At 42.1% G+C, this 17,474-nt stretch overlaps 1 protein-coding gene and 1 pseudogene across 2 annotated transcripts; both read right to left on the minus strand.

Moving 5' to 3' along the window:
• Positions 1–285: 285 nt before the first annotated feature.
• Positions 286–6,782, minus strand: LOC101065262 (sodium- and chloride-dependent betaine transporter-like). 2 transcript variants are annotated; one of them, XM_029831192.1, is made up of 14 exons: positions 6,420–6,771; positions 6,215–6,349; positions 6,001–6,138; positions 4,569–4,659; positions 4,311–4,443; positions 4,066–4,200; positions 3,651–3,754; positions 3,357–3,481; positions 3,164–3,276; positions 2,947–3,084; positions 2,751–2,853; positions 980–1,080; positions 614–784; positions 286–485 (listed from the first exon to the last, which is right to left on the minus strand). In XM_029831192.1, the coding sequence occupies exons 1-14, from the start codon at positions 6,568–6,570 to the stop codon at positions 381–383; spliced, it is 1,743 nt and encodes a 580-aa protein (XP_029687052.1). In that variant the 5' UTR covers positions 6,571–6,771; the 3' UTR covers positions 286–380. The 2 variants fall into 2 exon arrangements, with proteins under 2 accessions (XP_029687052.1, XP_029687053.1); XM_029831193.1 differs by lacking the exons at positions 286–485; positions 980–1,080 and having other exon boundaries at positions 620–784; positions 6,420–6,782.
• Positions 6,783–9,475: 2,693 nt separating this feature from the next.
• On the minus strand, positions 9,476–14,893 carry LOC101067823 (sodium- and chloride-dependent GABA transporter 3-like; annotated as a pseudogene).
• Between the last annotated feature and the right edge of the window lie 2,581 nt (positions 14,894–17,474).

Consider the following 17,474-nt stretch of genomic DNA (forward strand, 5'->3'; position numbering starts at 1 on the left):
GCTCGGCAGCCCTCGAGGACTGCCCTCATGTTCCTTGTGTTGCCCCCCCCCCCCCCCCCCCCCCCCCCCGTAAATAGAAACCTTTTGACCATTTTACCACTGTGTCCTGGCCTGCGTTCGGGTTCTGTTATAAACCCACGTTCCGTAACACAAACTAACAGAAAAGCTCTTCAAAACTAAAACAACTGGTATTGATAATAAAGGTTAACACCTTCTTTCAACTTGAATTGATGGTCAGATGATATGATTTGGTGTAGAAAATCAATTAATGCAAAACATTTTGGGTTTTTTACTTTAATCCCTTCATCCATCAGTAAAGTTGAAGAAAATATTAGTGGATTAAAGGTTCACTTATGGTTGAAATGCACCAGCTGATTATGCTAAAGTGTCACGTCAGCTGTCAGTGCAACATCCGTTCCCTCGTCTCCAGTCGCTCTCTTCAGCCTGACTGGATCTTCATCGGGGCGACAAAGCACGGACAGACGCTGGAACAAACAAGACAAAATCATTTCCATAATCAGCAGGACAGGTGGCATAATGAGGATGTGGTGTCTTTAACATGTGTCCATTCAAACCAACTGATAAATAATTGAATCCCCCATTCCAGGCAGACCTCTCTGAAGGTTCCTGCTGTCCTGCACATCTGAATGACGGCCCACAGTGGCACCATGATGACAGTGGAGATCGTCATCATCCATCCCAGTGCGTACGCCCAGTCGGGGTAAACGTACCAGTCATTAATCTTCAGGTGTTTGAAGTTAACGATGAACAGAATGAGAGAAATCTGCAAAAATGGTATGAGTTATGTGTTTCCTGTGGTGGCCTCCGACCCTGTCCACCCATGACTCACATTAGGAAAGGTCTGAATTAAATTCATTTATCTTTAAGATTTCTACTCCAGGTTAATGGTCCAGGTTGCAAACAAGTCTGGAGAGTGGTGACAGTAGAGATCGCAAGAAAAAAGGCTTTTTTAACTCACCAGTGACACCAGAGGAATGATGTATTTCCAGAGCAGTTTGAACATAATGAATGGTTTAGCTCCTGTCATATCTTTTATGATTTTCATGAAACGGTCAACCCCTGAAAAGATGATTACTGAATTAATCAGGTCTTATAATCAAACTAGATGGAAGATATCTTCATAGTTTTTTTTTTTTTTTGCTCTTTTTCAATGAAGATCCACATACATACTGAATCAAGCTCCTGCAGAACCACATCTGCTCTAAACTCCAAAAAGCCTCCTCCTGACAGTTTTCTCCATCTCAAATCTTTCACTTCTTAACCCTCTCTTGTTGTTTTAACAATAATTGTTGCAAATACGATATCAAATTTCAGTGTTACGCAGATGACACCTTACTATATCTCTACCACTTACACAAATCACTCCATGAACTTTAACTGGCAAAGAATTCAACTGCCCAAATCATCACTCAAACCTCCTCCATCTAACACATCACTTCCATTCTAAAACACCTTCACTTTTTCCAGGTAAAGTTCTGAAGGTAAGTTGAGTTTAAAATCGTTCTGTTCACATTCAAGGCGAACAACATACCGTATTTTCATGACTATAAGGCGCACCTAAAACACTGAGATTTTCTCAGAAATCGACGGTGCGCCTTATAATATGGAGCGCCTTGTGTGTGAACTGAGTTCCAAAATCTGCTGTGCGTCTTTGGTGGGTGCACTACGGTAAACGCTCCGCCAATCGATTAGCGGCACACCTCCACGTAAGGATCCCCTAAAATGGCGCCGGTCAAGCGAGACACGTATGAATGAGGCTTACTTTAAACTGCAGGCAATCGAATATGCGGCTGAAAAATGGCAATCGCGCAATCTTAGTGTTTTCGCTTTATGAGGAGGCAGCATCTCTCCATACGCGCGAGGAAAACTGTTGCGCAGCGGCTGCCCGCGGATTACCAGGAGAGGGCGGCCATCTTCCGCGACAAGATAACCGCGCCCAGCCACATCACCAACATGGATGAGATCCCTCTGACTTTTAACATCCCTTTGACCCACAAAGTGGAGAAAAAGGGACCAGCACGGTGGCGATACGCACAACGGGGCACGAGAAGTCGTTGTTCACCGTGGTTCTTGGCTGCCACGGAAACGGACAGAGCGCTGGATGACGGAAGGCGAACACTCCTTCACAAAGACTATGAGGCAGCGGCGGGCAAGTTATGCCACCATATGCGGCATGGGCTATGATACCGTCTTCATGTATTGGAAGAGCTTTCACAAAATCAACGCTGAACCGGAACCGGTCGGTGAGTCCGATTCAGATGATTAAGAAGAGGAATTTGGGATGTTGGACATTGAAATAGTGCAACTGTTTAATTCAGATACAGAAGATGAAAACTTTGATGGTTTTGTGGCAGAAGAATGAATATTTTGTTCAATAAATATGTCGAAACTCACTGTTTTACTTCCGTTGTCATTTTTTACTGTATGTTTCAGCATGCGCCTAATAATATGGTGTACCTTGTGTATGTTTTAAATACAGAAATAGCACCCATAACTGAGACTGCGCCTTTTAATACAGTGCGCCTTATGGTCGTGAAAATACGGTACTTTCCCGTCCATAACGTGACCTCCTTTCTATTGTCATTCCCCTCTCACAATCTTCTTCCTCCTCCTATGTGACTCTGTGCTCTGCCCATCTTAGTTCTATTCTAAAACTTTTTTTACTGGATTATGCACAGGTTAATATTTAATAATGGAGGCATATTTGAATGGAAAATAATTTTACATACCAAAAATCCAGCTGATAACCAAACATTCACAAGGAGCCAAAAAATAGTCACAGAATCTGCTGACACCATAGTAGTCGATGAGCTGGAACATGTAAATTCCTCCCTGAACCAGGAAGATAAAAGAGATTTCACTTCAATGGCCTTGTTTACAAAAAGTACCTTCTCAGTAAAGTTGTCACAATAAAGATTTGCTCACCTCAGTAACCAACATGAGCTGAAACAGGAAGTTGCAAAAACAGAAAACGAGGACAAAGAGCTCGTGTCTTATAGGGGCATGCAACACCTTGGGAAACAAGTCGCTCACTGTGGTGATGAAGCTCTCCACCACTGTGAACTGTGGACAGAGGCAAACCAAATCAACTTTTCCTTTGGCCATAAATATTGTCAAACGTCAAAGGGACGGTTATTTTTACATGAGTATCAACAGCCAGCAAAAGGAGCATCAAGAAGAAACAGACAGTCCAGAACTGTGGCAACGGCATCAGAGCTGCTGCCTGAGGATAAGTGATGAAGGCCAGACCTGGACCTAAAATTGAGGAGGATCTAAGTTAGTTGGTTACTTTCAATACTATCTGAAAACTTTAAACATGATTGAATGTAAATGACCTGAATCAGCCACGGCATCGACGGTAACACCCTGCTGTTGAGCCATGAATCCAAGGATGGAGAAAACGACAAATCCCGCAAGAAAACTGGTGCAACTGTTGAGCAGACAGAGGAAGAAACAGTCCCTGGAGGACAAACAACTTCATTATTATGGTGCTATTTTGTGTGAAATTATCCCGTGTGCAAGAGGTTTTTCAAACAAAGAGTCAATGGGACTTAAATCAAAAGGTGATCTGAGCTGAAAGGTGAAACAAGACATCAATGTACTATGATACCGTCTCTTGTTGTACTCACCTATAACAGTTGTTGTTGTATTTATTGTAGCTGCTCAGAGCAATCAGATTTCCTCTAACCAGGCTGTATGAGAAGCAAATTTGAGATCCTGCCTCAATCCAAACCTACGACAAAACGACAAAAAATGGATCCTAGAACAGTGGTCAAGAAATAGTTAAACTCGTCAAGTTCTTAAAATTCTGAAAATTCCTCCAAAAGATTTTATCATATCAATAACGTCAACAATGTCGTACTATAAAAATTCTAACCTTTGTTTTGACCAACATATCAAACAACATATACATAGTTTTCCAATTCAAAAAACCTTTAGTCTGATTATACATGTAATCTTCAAAGTACAGGAGTAAGGGTAGAGGTAATTTTTTAAGAAGAGGAACATTTTGTTTTGAAGTCTTTGAAGAGTTGCCTGCAACACCTTAAGGTTGGTGAGGTCTTCTATGCTAGGATAAAGGTAGAAGTAGATCCCATTGAAGGCTCCGGGCAGAGTCAGCCCCCGGATCAGTAATATCAGCAGCATCACATACGGGAACGTGGCCGTGAAGTATGCCACCTTTGAGAAAAGGAAAGAGATATTCTTTTGGAATCCTTTTGGTTTTAATGTAAAGGTTTCTAAAAAGGTTTCTTCGTAGAAGGTAGAATGTATCGCCCGTTTCATCTGACCTTTCCAGAGGATCTGACACCTTTCCAGATACTGAAGAAGCAGAAGACCCAGCAGGCAAGAAGACACAAAACCAGCTCCCATCTCACACTGCCCAGGTGCTCAATGCCTCCAGACATACCGAGCATCCGCCGCCTGAGAAGATGTGAAATTTCACCCTGACACCAATTTTTTACTGTTTTATTCACTAACTGATGGTCAAGAGATTCTTGGTTACTTTCACTCTGAAGAAAAGTGTGAGTTAAACATCTAAAACTCACTGCCAGAATTCAACAGCAGCAGAGGTGGTGTTTGTCATCGTGGTCTGATTCCCCGTCACATTTGTAACATCATGGACACCCACACAGTTGCCTGATTCAGAGAAAGGACAAACAAATGAAGAATTCTGACTATGACAAATGTAATTGAGCCCCAAGAATCTTCCTGTCAGTGGTTGGCCCACAGGAAGATGAAGACATGTCCCTGTTTTGGCCTGAAGCCACCAGCCACCAAGTGATCACGCTCTTCACTGTACTAAGGCTCTATAGAGGGGAGTTTATCCATCAGGTCAGTCCAGGTTCAATAGAAAAAAGATGCAGATTTCGTCCTGGATGTGGAACATTTGACTGGCTCCATACCTGCTAAAGGGTGCTGCAGCTGAGGGCAGCTTGGTCATCTACAGTATATTCATGCTTTACAGACTACAAAAGGCTGATGATCATGTCCCTCCATATGTTTTGTAGAGGATCCTCAGTGATTATGGGTTGAATTGATGAAGTCTTATGGAACTTTAATTTCAGGTCAAGGCAGTAGCCTAGCTGGTGAAGAGAATTGTCTTTATTTTATTAGCATGTGTTGTACCATATGTTTCTGTTTAGAAGTTAGGAATGGTAGAATGTTTAGTCAGTGGAATAAAGATAAGCAGTCAGTTGACCCTTCCTTGACATGAATGTTGTTTAGACAGTTGGAGCCAGGAGGAGACAGTCAGACGGAAAGTGGTAGACCCCCATCATAAAACGTGACAGCATAGTTTACTGGTGTGGATAAGTTTCTCGGCAGGAATGACCTCTGACATGGCTATCTGGGAAGATAATGGAGAAAAAGGGCCTCACCAACACCAAAGGAGGCTGGAAGAAGAAGATGAGGTCATCCAAGAAGAAGGACTGGATTGGACTGAATTAGCATCAATAATTTACATATGTTGTTCTATAAAAGACTGGGCCAAGGGATAGTTAGGTTGTCAGACTTCATGGCCTGACAATTGACTCTGTTGTTGGTCGGGTTATGAACTGGCCCAGAGCTCTGTATATTTGTATCTTGAATTGATTCTATTTGCTAAATACATTCTGAAATTGGCATTTGTTTACTTGAAGTCTTCATTTAAAGAACACGCGGATTGGCAGTGACACATGAGAGGCATTGCAAACCAACACTGGTAGGACAGAAAACAATGCTGGACTGTGGCTCTTGTAAGGCTGGGACCAACCTTGTCCTATTTGCTTGATCATATGGTGACCTTCACCACTCAGTAGAATTAGAATTTTGTGTACATAATAATGATGTTAACAGGCTGAAATTTACTCAGTAAATGCCTGCTGGGACATATAATAACCATGATCATTATGTAACTAGAATAATTATGCCTCTGCTCTGACATGACCAAATGCGGATGTTATCACCTTTCTTATTAAACATTTGTTGTCAGACTCTCACCTGTGTTCCATCCATTGTTACAGTTGGCCCAAGGAAGCTGGGATTTAAATGAGGACACAAGGTAGAAAAGAGCCCAGACTTGGACAAGGATGTAGCAAAAGTCATAAAGTTTTAGTATTAAATACGCATATCCAATCCCTGCAATGAGGAGGAAATTTCATAATCAGAAAAATTCATAGAGAAAAATAGGACAGATTTCCTCTGCTTATCTCACCTTGAGCCAGAGGACAGACCTTCCTCCAGCAGGTGACAAATCCTTCCTGGGTGAACTGACCCAGTGAGGTCTCGAGTAAGAACAGAGGGATCCCAAAGATCACAGCCAGCAGACAGTAGGGGATCAGGAAGGCACCTAGAAACCACTGGGATGCTTAAATGAGGAAATAAAGAATGAAGTAAAATCCTTTTGTGAAATAACTCACCTCCACCATATCTGTAGCACAGGTACGGAAACCTCCACACGTTGCCCAACCCAACAACATTTCCTGCAACCACCAGGATGTATTCTGTCTTACTGGCCCACTGGCCTCTGGCTCCCACACTGCTCTGATCTTCTCTTTCTCTTCTCTCCATCCAGCCTTCAGTAACTTCACCCTTGCAGGATCAGTAAATCAGCAAAATTCTTCTCCTCGTGATGAAGTGGACTATTGTTCTCACGTAATACGAGGACACCAATGTAGTCTTGTATAAATATGCCAACTTTCTTTCTGTCCAGTGTCATGTGACTCAAAAAAACAAACCTGTTTTTTACACTCTGCCCTACTTTGCTACGCCTCTCTTCCACACCCACCTGATTAGCCTCTACTATTCTCACCTGTTGCTCTTACTCAGCCTGTATTTAAGCCACTGCAGTTAATTCACGCGTTACCAGATTGTTCATTGCTTCATTCCTTGCTTTCCAATTCTTTACTTTGTACAGCTTAACTGGTCTTGACCCTGCCTTCCTTGGACTTCTTCCTTTCGTCCGCAATTAAGAGTTTTTACCTCCATGTTTGTTTGGGCCCACATCCTCCTGTAGTCCAAGGTAGTTTTCTCTGTTAACTGGACTGTGTTTCTTCTCTGTGAAGACGTTTCGCCTTGTAACCAGAAGGCTTCTTCAGTTCTGAACTCGCTGGGGACCGAGCTTGAAAATATAGCCCCTGTGGACCATTGTCATGTTAATGATCTGAGTGGTTACCTGAGAGTCATTGGCAGGGTCGTTGGTAGGGTCGATCACCTAGTTTCAGTTGAGGCGTCTCCCCTTTGTTTCCACCACACTCAGTCAATCTGCTGATGTTCCTGCAGATGATCCTGCTACTGCTTTAGCTCCTGTTCTGCGGACATCTGTAGACCCCCTTATGATGTACCTTCCTAACTTCTAAAGAGAAGCAGTGATGACACAAGGCCAATCTCTGCCTCTATTGTGGAGAAGCTGGACATTTTTGTTTTCAGATGCCCAGTAAATGCCAAGGCTCACCAGTAAGATGGAAGATACTGATAATTCCTACCTCTGCTTCTTCCCAACTACAAAAACCCCAACTTCAGACCTGCCTGCTTCTGCCTGAATTCCCTCAGACTTTGGCAACCTTGATTGACTATGGATCCGATGTTAGATTCATTGATGTGGAAGTGGCCTATTAGCCAGGGCTCAGGCGGGCGCTTTTATTCCAGCCCGGACTTTGGATGGACATGTCCTGGGCAATGTTACACACCAGACCTCTCCAGTTCATTTGATGATCTCAGGCAAGGACCATGAGATTATCCAGTTTCACATCCTGGATTCTATCCATCCACCACTACGTAATCCTGGAGTACCCCTGGCTCCGATTTAACAATTGGCACATTCACTGGTCCACTGCAGCTATTCAAGAGTGGAGCCCCTGTTGTCAGCAAGGATGTCTGCAGCAAGCCTCTTCACCTTCCCCGCTCCAGTGAGTTACCTGATCTCGCCATTGCACCACCTGAGTATCAGGATTTCTGCCAGTTCTTTCACAAAGCCACGGCTACATCAGTGGCTGCCATGACATCCATCTTACTTCCTCTCTTGCAGGGGGCGGATTTTTTTTACGTCAGCAAGGACAGGGCACTGAGACCCCGCATCGACTACCTTGGGCTAAACTGCATTACTGTCAAGAATTGGTCCCTCTCATTTCTTCTGCTTTGAACTGCTCCAGGAATCCACCATTTTCACCAAACTTGACCTATGCAACACCTACCATCTTGTCCACAACAGAGTGGGAGATGAGTGGTAGACAGCATTCAACACACCCACAGGACACTATGAGTACCTCAACATGTCTTTTGGTGTCACCAATGCTCCAGCTGTATTCCAACCTTTAATGACTGGCATACTCCAAGGTACCCTTCTGATGGACTCCCATGGCAGAGGACGCCTTCCAGACTTTCAAGGCCAGATTCACTTCCTCATCCATTCTCCACATGCCTGACCCCACTTGGATGCCTCGGATGTGGGGGTAGAAGCTGACTTGTCCCATAGACCAGAAATTCCACTCACCTCATCACGTCTTCTTAACCACTTTGTCCCTTTCGGGGCATGTAAAAACTCCTGACTCCACAAGCAGGACTAAAGCCAAATTAACACCCTCGCTATTTTTCAGGTCTTGATTTATGATTAACATTTTTTTGAACAAATATGTTTTCATCTCCCTAGATTTGTGTTTGTTGAAACAATAAAACTGACAGAAATCTGAACCTGAACCCAATTCTGACCTTTAGCTCACAACAGTCTTTTTCAAATGACCGTTAAAAGTTGTGCCCTTGCATTACTCTCCTCACTTTGGAGATGAAAAGTTGGCCCTTCCTATGTACCACCTAGAACCACACACATTACATTACATTTTTAGTTTTAATCTGTTTATGTAAGTCCTTGACATGTAGATCAATCCACTATATTAATAATTTAAATCAGGTTTTGGATACCTTGAAAATAAAGCACTTGTATTGACCTTATTTAGTCAAATAAAAACAATAAAATACAGTTTTACACCATTCAGACACCTAATATGTGTTACCTGGCAACCATAAACATTCAGTCTTGCCATTTGAACACAAGATAAGCTATAAGTGGTTTTATCTCACATGCTCATCAGGTCGCAGCTACACAACGAAAGGTGGAGCAGAAGGGCAGAGGTACTGGGCTAATGGGGTATAATGTAGCTGGAATAACAACTGGGCTAATGGGGTCTAATGTTACAGATGGATGGTCCGTAGTGCTCTTCCAAGAGGAGTTCCTAGTATTGAAGTATTAACAGAAATAAACCTCCGTCCATGTGGTTACTTGTACATATTCCTGTTAATTCATATTCTTTATTATCCTGAGTCCAGCCTTTTGTGTCCGTATAGTCAGACTTCTGCCCAGCAAAGAGTAAAGTCTTTTTTAATGCATCTATCATGTTCTATTAACGCTGGTAAGAAGTAGATAACTAGTAACCATTGGTGAACAAAGGACTCTCGAGGACGCTGGGGAACTAGAGAAACTTGCAGGCCCCTCTGAAGCCTTGTCTCTTCATTGGTAAACCTTTACAAGCCAGACAGGATCCCAACCTGAGGGTGACTGGTCTGTGCAGCACTGCAGCAAAGAAAGCTGATAAGCACTGGCATCAGAGAAAAAGGGTGTTTTATTAAATGGCTTGTAATTAAATAAAAGCCAATTAACAGAAATGCTGTTCAAAAACAGCCACTCCCTTCACAATGCAATTGGTCTTGATAATGTAGGTTAACACCTTTCAACTTGATGACAGAACAGTTAACTCTGTAAATACCCCTGGGCTGAGGGCATTTACACTCTTAACTGGTTTTTGCAGGGGTCTGACTGATAGGCCTATAAAAGACTTTAAAGTATGTGGCCTGGAGAGTTGATGGTCAAGAGTTATGATTTGGTGCAGACTAATTTATGCACAAATTCATCTTTTTTGTGTTCTTATTTTGTTTTAATCCATTCATCTGTTCACTGAAGTTGAAAAGACTATTATAGTGTTAACAGTTCTTAGAAATAAGTCATCTACCATAAATGACCCAAGTCATGACAAAAATTCATGTCAGTGAATTTCGTCATGTGAGAAAATTCAAATCACATTAACTGTATATATCTTTTCTAATAACCTGTCTAACCAGATATAGAATCACATCTTCATTCTTTTTCAGTTCACTTATAGTTGAAATGCTGATTATGCTAAAGTGTCACGTCAGCTGTCAGTGCAACATCCGTTCCCTCGTCTCCAGTCGCTCTCTTCAGCCTGACTGGATCTTCATCGGGGCGACAAAGCACGGACAGACGCTGGAACAAACAAGACAAAATCGTTTCCATAATCAATTTAGTAAAATCGTTTCCATAATCAGCAGGACAGGTGACATAATGAGGATGTGGTGTCTTTAACATGTGTCCATTCAAACCAATTGATAAATAATTGAATCCCCCATTCCAGGCTGACCTCTCTGAAGGTTCCTGCTGTCCAGCACATCTGAATGACGGCCCACAGTGGCACCATGATGACAGTGGAGATCGTCATCATCCATCCCAGTGCGTACGCCCAGTCGGGGTAAACGTACCAGTCATTAATCTTCAGGTGTTTGAAGTTAACAATGAACAGAATGAGAGAAATCTGCAAAAATGGTATGAGTTATGTGTTTCCTGTGGTGGCCTCCTACCCTGTCCACCCATGACTCACATTAGGAAAGGCCTGAATTAAATTAATTTATCTTTAAGATTTCTACTCCAGGTTAATGGTTCAGGTTGCAAACAAGTCTGGAGAGTGGTTAGAGAAGAGATTGCAAGAAAAAAGGCTTTTTTAACTCACCAGTGACACCAGAGGAATGATGTATTTCCAGAGCAGTTTGAATATAATGAATGGTTTAGCTCCTGTCATATCTTTTATGATTTCCATGAAACGGTCAACCCCTGAAAAGATGATTACTGAATGAATCAGGTCTTATAATCAAACTAGATGGAGGATATCTTCATAATTTTTTGCACTTTTTCAATGAAAAAATTATATAAGATCCACATACATACTGATTCAAGCTCTTGCAGAACCACATCTGCTCCACACTATCCACCTGAGAGCTGGACCTCCTCCTGACAGTTTTCTCCATCTCAAATCTTTCACATCTCAACCCTATCATGTCATTTCAACAATAATTGTTGCAAATGCAATGTCAAATTTCACTGTTACGCAGATGACACCTTACTATATCTCTACCATTTACACGAATCACTCCATGAACTTCAACTGGCAAAGAATTCAACTGCCCAAATCATCACTCGAACCTCCTCCATCTAACACACCACTTCCATTCTAAAACACCTTCACTTTTTCCTGGTAAGGTTCTGAAGGTAAGCTGAGTTTAAAATCGTTACATACCAAAAATCCAGCTGATAACCAAACATTCACAAGGAGCCATAAAATAGTCATAGAATCTGGATGCACTATAGTTGTCGATGAGCTGGAAGATGTAAATTCCTCCCTAAACCAGGAAGATAAAAGAGATTTCACTTCAATGGCCTTGTTTACAAAAAGTACCTTCTCAATAAAGTTGTCACGGTAAAGATTTGCTCACCTCAGTAACCAACATGAGCTGAAACAGGAAGCTTCATAAACAGACCATCAGGACAAAGAGCTCGTGTCTTATAGGGGCATGCAACACCTTGGGAAACAAGTCGCTCACTGTGGTGATGAAGCTCTCCACCTCTGTGAACTGTGGACAGAGTCAAACCAAACCAACTTTACCTGTGGTCATAAATATTGTCAAATGTCAAAGGGACAACTATTACATGAGTATCAACTGCCAGTAAAAGGAGCATCAAGAAGAAACAGACAGTCCAGAACTGTGGCAACGGCATCAGAGCTGCTGCCTGAGGATAAGTGATGAAGGCCAGACCTGGACCTGAAAATGAGGAGGATCTAAGTTAGTTGGTTACTTTCAATACTATCTGAAAACTTTAAACACGATAGAATGTAAATGACCTGAATCAGCCACGGCATCGACGGTAACACCCTGCTGTTGAGCCATGAATCCAAGGACGGAGAAAACGACAAATCCCGCAAGAAAACTGGTGCAACTGTTGAGCAGACAGAGGAAGAAACAGTCCCTGGAGGACAAACAACTTCATTATTATGGTGCTATTTTGTGTGAAATTATCCCGTGTGCAAGAGGTTTTTCAAACAAAGAGTCAATGGGACTTAAATCAAAAGGTGATCTGAGCTGAAAGGCGAAACAAGACTCTCCAAGAGACATCAACGAACTATAATACCGTCTGTTGTTGCACTCACCTATAACAGTTGTTGTTGTATTTATTGTAGCTGCTCAGAACAATCAGATTTCCTGTAACCAGGCTGTATGAGAAGAAAATTTGAGATCCTGCCTCAATCCAAATCTACGACACAAAAATGGATCCTAGTCAAAAAAAAAATTTTTTTTTCAAAACACTGTTGACACAAAGATATGTGTTACACCAGCAGGTCTCACTGAACGTGAACCTTTGGATGCCTCAAAAGTTTACTCTTAAATCTATAACCTTTGTTTTGACCAACATATCAAACAACATATACATCGTTTTCCAATTCAAAAAACCTTTAGTCTGATTATACATGTAATCTTCAAAGTACAGGAGTAAGGGTAGAGGTAATTTTTTAAGAAGAGGAACATTTTGTTTTGAAGTCTTTGAAGAGTTGCCTGCAACACCTTAAGGTTGGTGAGGTCTTCTATGCTAGGATAAAGGTAGAAGTAGATCCCATTGAAGGCTCCCGGCAGAGTCAGCCCCCGGATCAGTAATATCAGCAGCATCACATACGGGAACGTGGCCGTGAAGTATGCCACCTTTGAGAAAAGGAAAGAGATATTCTTTTGGAATCCTTTTGGTTTTAATGTAAAGGTTTCTTCATAGAAGGTAGAATGTATCGCCCGTTTCATCAGACCTTTCCAGAGGATCTGACACCTTTCCAGATACTGAAGAAGCAGAAGACCCAGCAGACAAGAAGACACAAAACCAGCTCCCATCTCACACTGCCCAGGTGCTCAATGCCTCCAGACATACCGAGCATCCGCCGCCTGAGAAGATGTGAAATTTCACCCTGACACCAATTTTTTACTGTTTTATTCACTAACTGATGGTCACGAGATTCTTGGTTACTTTCACTCTGAAGAAAAGTGTGAGTTAAACATGTAAAACTCACTGCCAGAATTCAACAGCAGCAGAGGTGGTGTTTGTCATCGTGGTCTGATTCCCCGTCACATTTGTAACATCATGGACACCCACACAGTTGCCTGATTCAGAGAAAGGACAAACAAATAAAGAATTCTGACTATGACAAATGTAAATGAGCCCCAAGAATCTTCCTGTTGGTGGTTGGCCCACAGGAAGATGAAGACACGTCCCTGTTTTGGCCTGAAGCCACCAGCCACCAAGGGATCATGCTCTTCACTGTACTAAGGCTCTATAGAGGGGAGTTTATTCATCAGGTCAGTCCAGGTTCAATAGGAAAAAATTGTAGATTTCGTCCTGAATGAGGAACATTTGACTGGCTCCATACCTGCTAAAGGGTGCTGCAGCTGAGGGCAGCTTGGTCATCTATATTCATGCTTTACAGACTACAAAAGGCTGATGATCATGTCCCTCCATATGTTTTGTAGAGGATCCTCAGTGATTATGGGTTGAATTGATGAAGTCTTATGGAACTTTAATTTCAGGTCAAGGCAGTAGCCTAGCTGGTAGGACAGAAAACAATGCTGGACTGTGGCTCTTGTAAGATTGGGACCAACCTTGTCCTATTTGCTTGATCATATGGTGACCTTCACCACTCAGTAGAATTAGAATTTTTTTGTACATAATAATCATGTTAACAGGCTGAAATTTACTCAGTAAATGCCTGCTGGGACATATAATAACCATGATCATTATGTAACTACAATAATTATGCCTCTGCTCTGAGATGAACAAATGCAGATGTTATCACCTTTCTTAGTCAACATTTGTTGTCAGACTCTCACCTGTGTTCCATCCATTGTTACAGTTGGCCCAAGGAAGCTGGGATTTAAATGAGAACACCAGGTAGAAAAGAGCCCAGACTTGGACGACGATGTAGCAGAAGTCATAAAGTTTTAGCATTAAATACGCATATCCAATCCCTGCAATGAGGAGGAAATTTCATAGTCAGAAAAATTCATAGAGAAGAATAGGACAGATTTTCTCTGCTTATCTCACCTTGAGCCAGAGGACAGACCTTCCTCCAGCAAGTGACGAATCCTTCCTGGGTGAACTGACCCAGTGAGGTCTCGAGTAAGAACAGAGGGATCCCAAAGACCACAGCCAGCAGACAGTAGGGGATCAGGAAGGCACCTAGAAACCACTGGGATGCTTAAATTAGGAAATAAAGAATGAAATAAAATCCTTTTGTGAAATACATTAAAATAACTCACCTCCACCATATCTGTAGCACAGGTACGGAAACCTCCACACGTTGCCCAACCCAACAACATTTCCTGCAATCACCAGGATGTATTCTGTCTTACTGGCCCATTGTCCTCTGGCTCCCACACTGCTCTGATCTTCTCTTTCTCTTCTCTCCATCCAGACTTCAGTAACTTCACTCTTGTAGGTTCAGTAAACCAGCAAAATTCTTCTGCTCGTGATGAAGTGGACTGTTGTTCTCATGTACTTTGAAGCCACCAAGGTTGTCTTGTATAAATATGCAGACTTTCTTTCTGCCCAGGGTCATGTGACTCATCAAACAAACCTGTTTTTTACAGTCTGCCCTGCCTTCTTGTTACTGTTTGATTTCCATCCTCCTAAACTCATCTCATCATTCAATCGCATCTCCCTCCTTCCTGCTCTTCATCTCTATTCACTTCAGTAGACAAGCAGCCCTGATTCACCTCATCTCCCTGATGGACTATCCTGCAGTCTTTCCTGGATGGATTTCATGGTTTACTTGACTCTTGGTGAATGACCCTGGTGAATACAGCAGCCTGCTGTCCTTGGCAGGTGTTGCTGTTGTTTTCCTGATTCTGGTCTGTCTGGGGCTGCTTTGTCCTCTCCTGTCATCATATCAGTCAGAAGAAGATTCTCTGAACCTTCTGCCAAAGTGATCCTACTCTGCCTCACACAACCTGCTGGTTCCACTTCTTGTTTCTGGTCCACAGCCAGTACAAAGGTGATTCACTTCTCCTCTGGTGGGTTTGTGGTGTGAGTCAAGTCACCACCCATTATGACTTTGGTGGTTTTCAGAAACTTTGAAGCCACCATAAAATCTGCTTCTCATTATTGTTGGGGAGAAAAGGATCAGTTTTCTCCCCATGCCGTTGCCTTCAGAGGAATGAGACGGAAGCTTCTGTTTTACTTGCTGCAAGGGCAACCACACGTCTGCAGTGTGAGCTACAAAGTGTGAGCCTTGACCAGGTTTATTTTTATATTAGCACACAAACATGTAAGATTACAATAGACGTAAGCGTAAGCGTCACATGATAAAGCGTAAGTGTCACATGATAAAAGCAAAGCATGACATATACAAAAAGAACATATAAGAGAATGGGGAACTTAGTGTCAGGCTGTCCTCTGCTATCTCGAAGCAAAAGAACATCATTTAATAACAATGTTGCTCTGACGCAAGTAATTAAAGTAGGCTTCAGGGCTTCTGCACATGAGTGATAATAAGTTACAACAGGTCTATATGAACAGTTTGAACCTAACAATTATAAATTCAACAGTCATTTGTAGAAATGTGCCGACATTTTTTGTGGCCAATGTCATGTGACTCAATGAAAAACCTGACTTTTCATCTCCTCTCACCTCAGTGTATAAGTGGACCTGATACACTCCGTCTTCTCCTCTGGTGTGTTTTTGCTGTCATGGAGAACCAGTCACCATCCATTGTGACTTTGCTGGTTTCCAGGATCCTGATTATACTGTAAAGTTTCACATCTTCATCAGAAACTCTGTTGAATCCACAAGAACCACAAAAGTTGAAAGTGTGAGAGTGACATAGCACACCCTTCTGGATTTATTTATAACCTGGAATGAACACAAACATCAGCAAGTGGTCAAATGATCCGCATTTCTGGAGGTATTTCAGGTCATTTCTAATTAAAACTGACTCTCAAATCATGCTCCCTGACCTTTCTGAAGGTTCAAGGAACTCTGTGGCAATATAAACACAAGAAAACACGTCTGGTAAAGCGTCAGTGGTTTTTTCCATTGTAGCTGCCCATTTCCTGTCAGTAGAACAAATTCTGATCATTGAGAGCAGAGGACTGATGAACTTCCCGCACTGTTTGCAGAAAGTGGACGGCACCTGTCCCATCATGTCTTCAATGAAGATGATCACATTGTCGGCACCTGATAAAAATCCAGTTCAGTTACCTTTTAGCATGTTGTCTTATTATCATTAGAGAATTTAGAGAAAGCCTCTTAATTATCTACCCCAGGAGCATTTTATCTTTGAAGAGCACTTGGTAATAGTTAAATAACTCAAATGAGGAACCTGTCGGTTTATGAGGTTGCCTGAAGCTAATGACACATTTTTTTTGTCTGCGCCTGCCTGGTGTTTCTGGATCATTGTATCAGATATATTCTGCATCGTAGCTGTAACCTGCAGATACCCAATCAGACCAAACCTGGACCTGGGAGATCAAGCAGGAGAGCCTGCTCAGTCAAGGAACAGTTGAAAACCAATGACTTTTCTTTCATCAAACATAAATCATCCTTCATGCTAAAGTCTCTTGGTAATAACAAAGGTCACATTTGAAATTCTTTCCTTTTATTCTTTACAGTGAATTAAGGATTACATATATGATGCCCAGCGTTGTCGTCGGTGTTGAGTTCTTATATAAGTATTAATAAAAACGAACATTGATCCATGTGGTTGCTCCTTCATATTACTCTACTTTTATAATCTATGTGGATGTTTAATTTAACTTTGAGCAGTGGCAACAGGAGGAGAACTAGGAATCACTGGTGAGCAAGGAACCCTCAGGCAGAGCAACTAGAACTGTGGACACCAGAGGTCTCTGGGTTATGCTACCACTAGATGACATTGAGGAACTGAAGAAACTTGGAGAATCATGGACATTAGTACCTGAAGGGTATTACCAACCAACAAGAAGCCCTACGGACCTGCTGTAACCGTATAGCTTCATTGGTAAACACGTAGAAGCCAGACAGGATTCCCAACCTCAGGGTGAGCATTGAAAAACTGATAAGCCCCTCTAGCAAAAGAATATCTGAGGGGGTTAGAGGGTCTATGGTGGTCAAATTCAAATGTTGTGGATCAGAAGATCCACACTGAGGCAGAGTTGGAACACATACAGACCAACGGGCAGATCGAGCTTAAGACGCAATTTAATTTCAGAGAACAAAAAAGCTGGGAGCAAAGCAAAACATTAAAATACAATTTACAGGCCACTTCAACTGTCATTATCATCAACAGCTTTTCTTTAAGTATGCAAAAATTGCAAAGTACATTCTTATTTAGGCAATACGCTGT

This window comes from Takifugu rubripes, chromosome 22 (assembly GCF_901000725.2).
Source record: "Takifugu rubripes chromosome 22, fTakRub1.2, whole genome shotgun sequence".
In the NCBI taxonomy this organism is placed as follows: Eukaryota; Metazoa; Chordata; class Actinopteri; order Tetraodontiformes; family Tetraodontidae; genus Takifugu; species Takifugu rubripes.